This window comes from Helianthus annuus, chromosome 14 (assembly GCF_002127325.2).
Source record: "Helianthus annuus cultivar XRQ/B chromosome 14, HanXRQr2.0-SUNRISE, whole genome shotgun sequence".
Classification (NCBI taxonomy): Eukaryota; Viridiplantae; Streptophyta; class Magnoliopsida; order Asterales; family Asteraceae; genus Helianthus; species Helianthus annuus.
The window spans coordinates 70068963-70075729 of NC_035446.2; the positions used below are offsets into that span (position 1 = coordinate 70068963).

The window sequence follows — 6767 nt, forward strand, 5'->3', positions numbered from 1 at the left end:
GGTCAACACGAAGTTCGTTGGAACTTCATAACGTGAGCGTGATCACGATGGTTATAGTCCGTAGTGACTATACCTACTGATTACCACGTTATCTAGGCTCAGTGACGAGTCGTAGTTTCGGCCAAAATGCGCATTCTTGCGTATTTTGTAACCAAACTACTCGTGAGCATCAAAGCCGTTTGTTTTGATACCAAACCTGTTTTCTAAACTTAGTTAAGCATGTTCTAACATGCTTAGCTCGTCACTTTTAGTTTAGTGCTTATATAGGGTCGTAAGGTAAGCGATCTAAACAATCGCTTACACTTTCGAACCCGACCCATTTGGTCGATCATTAGGATCCGACCAAACACATTAGGTGACCATAGCTGTAACCTTCCGAGGTTATACCTTATGGTCACGATGTTAGGCGTTCCAAACGCGTTCTACGCGAACGACGCGTTAAGGTAGCATAAGCTACCTAAACGGGTCGTAATGGGTCGTAAGCACTTAGGTTAAGTTTCATTTTAGTATGTAGGCTTTGTTAAACCATATTACACGAGTCTCCATACTCGTTTGGTTTACGAACCCGCATACTATCCGATCATCCGATTTAGGTCCGGTATATTAACATAGCTACCTATTAGGTACCGTTTGATATTCCGTAATATCTAGCATTATTTGGTTATTATACAAGAACTTCAAAGCAATCTCAGGTGAGTACATTGAACCCCACATTTACTGTTTTCCAAACTGTTTTGGGGTGAAACACATGTGCCTACTTGTTACTTTCATGTTTTCCATGTTTTCACATCATATACCTGCTATGTTCATTAGTACATTATAGTACATTATTTCATTACATTTCATGCTATGTATGCCCATTGTGTGCGTGCTTAGTACATTGTTTTACATTACATTTCATACTATGTATGCCCATTGTGTGCGTACTTAGTACATTGTTTCACATTACATTTCATGCTATTTATGCCCATTGTGTGCATACTTAGTTCAATTGTTTACATCACATGCCTTCATTTTGGTATGACATTTGGTTTGTTTAACATGGAACAATACATTCATTAACATTAGCTACGCCATTCGTTAGTAGGTAGTGGTACCATAGGAATTGACAACTCCCGTTCCGGACATCCTAGGTTGGTTTGGATGAAAGGAATGACCGAATTCGATACACATAACTTAGATAAACCTTTAATTTGTTTAAGGGTTTATCGCCACAGTCTCAAGGCTTGGATGTATGCATTTTCACAATACCGCATAAATGTTTGTATCAGTATAGCATGCATTTGTTCCACAAAACATAACTTTGATTTAAACCATGTTTTACTTCAATACCTTGTTTTTGTGCATTTTACATATGGTTTAGTTGATATATTTCACTTACCATACATGATATATTTTGGGTACACATTACATGATCTACAGTAAACATAAACATTTTGACATTGATAAACACATTTGGTGGTTTACATTGAACATAAACATTTCGATATGGTTTAGACAATAACACTTGACAATTGATTTATACATGAACAATTTACATGGTGGTTGGTTTGGGGTAAATGGTCTGAGTAACGTGGTGTATGTAATATTATGCAAACATGGTGGATACGCCGCTGGTACTTCCTATATATAAATGTTTGTATAATATTACCTATCGTAGCATTATTTAAATCATTTCAGTATAGAGATGTTACCTTTTTCACAAATAACATATTCTTCACAAGACATTGTGTTACAAACAAACTTATCTTATACAAACTCATTTTTACTCTCCTTTAACCTTACATTTTATTTATATATATCATCTGACCTTATCGTTTCTCATATGATTTACAAGACTAAACAATTTACAAGGTTCATGACTGACTGTTATTAAACGTTTTCTTTAAACTCAAGTCATGAATCCCATTTTCATAAAACCTATGTATCTCACAGGCATTTTTATGCTGACGTACCTACTTTCACATGTGTTTTCAGGAGCTGTTGCTTAGGATGTTGATCGCGACACTAGGGCGGACCTATGCCTTAGAGACTAAAAATGAAGATAGACTAGTTTAATTATGTTATGAACTCCTTGTTTCCTGTTTAAGACAATATTACACTATTGGTTGATAAATAAAATGTAACTTTAATTTCCATGGTTATGAAACAATTAATTCTGTCCCAACACTCCCCGGCGTTTCCGCCGCGGTTGCATGTTACACGCGGCCGGGGTGTGACAACCAAAGACAATCCCAACTATCTATCTCCTCCCGGTCTCAAGACTAGGTAGAACATTAAACTCCTTTAAATTATCAAACAAAGTTCCTATGGAATACGTGCACCATAAACCATAAACTAGTTACAAACACAAAGTAGGTAACCTAACATGCATCTATGCATGAAAGACATTCACAAAGACACATGAGGAACGATTGAACAATAATATTTATCCATCACAAAATTATTAGGTCTTTTACTTTAATATTTATCCATCACAAAATTACCAAAACCAAGAAATTACCAATTATCAATAAATATTCATCACAAACCCGGCTATATAAGCTAATTGGACAAGAATCATAGTCAAGAACAATAATAAACAAGTCTGAAATAACAAATAATTCATGTTCATACGTTGAAAAACACAAAGTAATTAAAATGGAACACTAACTATTTGTAAACCCGACCCGATTCTTGATCGTGGCTTGAACCCTCAAACCAATCACCTTCTTGATCTTCCCCTTCGTAGTCTCTTTGTTCAAAACCTGCTGTCATCCGTCTTCTCTTCTGTCGTAATATTGCTCCCCAATATATAATATGGAATAATCGGGTTTTGGACATCTATATATATTAATAAATGAAAAGGGTTTGGGACATGTGGCATGTGATGGTGGAACAATTTGCTAATGTGGCATGTTATGGTGAAAGATTTAGGTGGGAAACAATCTCAATGTTTCATTCTCTATTTTGGATGCGGGATCCGCCAAGGTATCGGCTCGAAGATTTGGGTAAAAAAAACCACCGACTCTTTTATTGGATCATATATATTTCAAAAGGTCTCAATTATTGTAAATATCCCACCTACCAACACCATCAATTCTCTCTGAACCTTATCAACATCCCGTGATCATGATCTTCTTCGTTGATCAGTAATCTAAGAAATCAAAGGTAGATCTACAAAATCAAGGGTCACTTTGGTTGGTTTATGATATTCAATTATATAGAATTGGTATTGCAAAATTTCTGCTTTTAATGATGTTAATTCGTCGTTCTTCTGTATATTTTGTAGATTGGAAACAAACCAAAAGTTGTAGGTATGTTGTTTTCTTCTGTTCTTTGATCTGTTCATCTTTAATTGGGCTATTGATAAGTTATCGTCTTATTGTTTTGCAATACAAATCGAGATCCAATGTTTTTTTGATTCTGATTCACCAATCTTTTTTTGTTTTAGTGATCAACATCTTCGTTTGAGGTATTGTTTTGTATTTTTCTTATTATCTTCATCGAACCTGAACTATATGCTTTCCGATGTTTATGGAAACTTGATTTCCAATCGATTTCAATATTGTTAACCGCTTATTGTTTTGTTATTAATTGCATGTTAATTTTCGCCGATCATTGTCGCCCATGTATTCATTTGACAAAATCGAGTAGAAGAACATCAGGTAACTATTCATCTTCCCCGATTTTAATCGCATATCTAAATTTTTATCAATATTTTCTTGGTTTTTTTTTTGTTTGTGATTGAGTTACAAGACACTAACACAGACAATGATGATGATTCTGATCCTAATTATGTTGAATCTATGGACGATGAGTCGAATGATGTTTCTTCACTTTTCGACGACTCTGATAGTGATGTTGTTTCTACTGATGGAATGTCCGATGAAGATGATGAGCAAGATAGGGATTCACCAGATTATCATAAAGTTGATCCAGACTATCATCCTATAGAGTTCGTATGGAAATTTGACAGGCGTTTTCTAAGTTTATCTTTGTTTTAGTATTAATTTTGTTCATCTTATATAAAATTTAATTTTTTATTCAATTTTTTGTTGTAGCGTCTTATTGTTGATGTTGCTTTGGCGTCTAGAATTGACATGACTATGAAGATGTGTGTACAAAACTTGTCTGGTGCTGAGAAAAAGGTGGTGGTTTTCGTTATTATGCTTCAGAATGGTGCAAAAAATTTACAAAACCAAATGGTATAAATCATCCAGACAAGTGCGTCTTTGTTTATTGTGCAGTTCAAAACAAGTTGATCTGAAGAAGGTGTTAAAGTAGTTGCATTTCCTCGTTCAATGCAATCTAATGATCAGTTTTTTGGATGTTATGTTAATACCAAGTAGTTGGGTTTGTTATCAGTACTATATAATCATTAGTTTTTTTTTTTTTTTTGTAAGGTTACCACCTCTTTTTGAATGTTTTGACATTAGTATTTATGATTTCGAATATTTGCTCAAATTATCACGATATATACTATGCATATTGTAATATACTATGTGATCGTATTTTTTATGTATGTAATGTAATTTTTAATTGTAAAGATTCGTATTTTTTCATTGACATTGACATTGATTGACTAATATTACAAAAACCAAATCAGTTATTATTATATTTACTATTTAAGGATATCTTTAAGGCGGTTAAGTTTTAAAACATCTATTTTTCGAAAATTTAATCCTGCCATCGATTGGATAAGTATGGAAAGTAAGCTTTCAATTTTTTTAAATTGTAAACCTATATTCTAATTATTATCAAACTGTCATTCAATATTTATATATAATTAATAATTTTTAACTGCCATTTAATAAATTCCTTATATATTTCAAAGTCCAAAATTTGCATTTTATACTAACTTAATTAACGTCCAAATTTATATTTTATATTATTGGTAAAATCTAATCATATATTTAAATAATAATAATGGGATGCTATAATTAATTGGCATTCATTTATTTCTAAATATAGTCCACGTTTATTTGAATTTTGAATAGATTGTTTGACCTTTATTGTATAACTGATTAAAAGATTTAATTGGTTGATTATGTTCAAAAATAGAATGTTTGACTAATATTGTATATTTTTTTTTGAACGGCCAATAGAATCAATCCCGAGCACTCTCGAGGCACCCACTGTACAAACGGAATATTCCGAAAGTAACCTGAGTCTTGATTCAAAATTTTCAAACAAACCTTTTATTCGTTTTTTGGGAAACTTATTCGAATAATAAAATCTATCATACGGTATATTCTAATTAATTGTGGTCAACCGAATTCCATTAATGTTATACATATAAAGGGTGGTTCACATAGCAAGCAATAAAACAAGCGAAAGTCCAATAATACGCACAGTTTCTAAAGACATTCGATACTGGGGATGTGGCATGGCTAAAACGGTGCACAAAAAACGTCTCTACGATACGTTTGAAGTGGTGTAGGCACCAGTTAGTTCGACACCTTGTTCTCAACTGAACTAGTAGACAGACGCCTCTGGGCATTTCTCAAAAGAGTTAGATCCGCCTAATCAATGTAGTAGTTCAGCTATTCCTTTTATAGACAGTGAAAGTTTCAGGCAAAGACAGAGGATCCGATGCTGTAGTCAACTACCTGGACTATTCAAAATAGAATAGACTGGATTAGCGAGATCCGTTTTCATCCGAACCCCATCTTGTTAAGCCCAAGAGATATAACTGATTGATTTGTAACATATTTGCATAATTATAGATTGGTAGATCCAAAAGGAAGCCCCTTTGAGGTTAAAAGTGTTATTATTATATTTTTATTTGTTGTAAATCAAATTTTTCTACCCGAAAAGTTTCCGGGTGATAACCTAGTTATAACAATAAATGCATATCATCAATGTTTCACATGGCCCAACATCCTTATTTTTCACGTTTTCTGCTGAGATGATGTTTCACGGCCCAAACAAAAATCACCAGCCCGTTATATGATTTTTTCGAAATAAATAGCCAAATCCCCTTTTCCTCACATTCAATTCTCCTTCTTTATTTTCTTTTATCCTACAATGATACAAAGAAGGAAAAAACAATAAATGCCTAATTAATTTTATTAATTATATCTAATTGAAATATATTAGTATAAGTATAAAAACCTACTAATAACATTTTAAGCACAATTTTAATATATCATAATCATTAATCAATTAAGTGATATTTAGTAATTAGGTATAATTTTCTTTTGATACCGAATACATCATTTTAGCTCGTTTCCACTTAAAATCATTGAAACTTAAATATGAACCAAATATGAGTAGAATATAATAAAAACAACCCTAAATCTACTCAAAAGTGTAGGAATATTTATATAAAAATATGTATATTTTAGATCATATCATCAGCCTAACACGAACAGAGCTTTACTACTTAGTACAAATAGATCTCACATGTTAGAGATCTATTTATCACTTCACACATTCTCTTTTGTACGTATAGTTCTTCTGGGTGATTGGGCTGAGAGGAAGATTATAGAATCATTCTTTAAATCATTTGGATCTTTTGATTTCTAATGGAAAACAATTATTGATAATATCTTCCTGATTGTGTTTTATATTGATTTATTAGTATTTGTTTACAAGTATCAAACTTAGACCCTAACAAAAGTAATGAATGAAATAGGCATTAACCGTTACACATTTTTAAAGGGGCTTTGTGATACTGGTGTGGCAAAAAATGCCATTAAAGGGACATTACGCTTGGTCCTAGGGGTATGGGGGCATGAGATGGGTCATGGATTGCCATCTAGGATGGTGGATAATGTGCAACG

The 6767-nt window shown here is 32.9% G+C and overlaps 1 protein-coding gene across 4 annotated transcripts; it reads left to right on the top strand.

The window, feature by feature from the left end:
• The first annotated feature begins 3064 nt into the window (after nt 1-3064).
• On the top strand, nt 3065-4458 carry LOC110897680 (aspartate and serine-rich protein). Of its 4 annotated transcripts, none has more exons than XR_002568864.2 (5): nt 3066-3150; nt 3272-3296; nt 3434-3454; nt 3637-3647; nt 3751-4003. XR_002568864.2 is itself a non-coding variant. In XM_035982699.1 (5 exons), the coding sequence occupies exons 3-5, from the start codon at nt 3581-3583 to the stop codon at nt 4191-4193; spliced, it is 408 nt and encodes a 135-aa protein (XP_035838592.1). In that variant the 5' UTR covers nt 3082-3150; nt 3272-3296; nt 3434-3580; the 3' UTR covers nt 4194-4456. The 4 variants fall into 4 exon arrangements, 3 of the variants coding, with proteins under 3 accessions (XP_035838593.1, XP_035838591.1, XP_035838592.1); XM_035982699.1 differs by adding an exon at nt 4044-4456 and having other exon boundaries at nt 3082-3150; nt 3434-3647; nt 3751-3941; XM_035982700.1 differs by adding an exon at nt 4044-4458 and having other exon boundaries at nt 3065-3150; nt 3272-3647; nt 3751-3937.
• The last annotated feature ends 2309 nt before the right edge of the window (nt 4459-6767 follow it).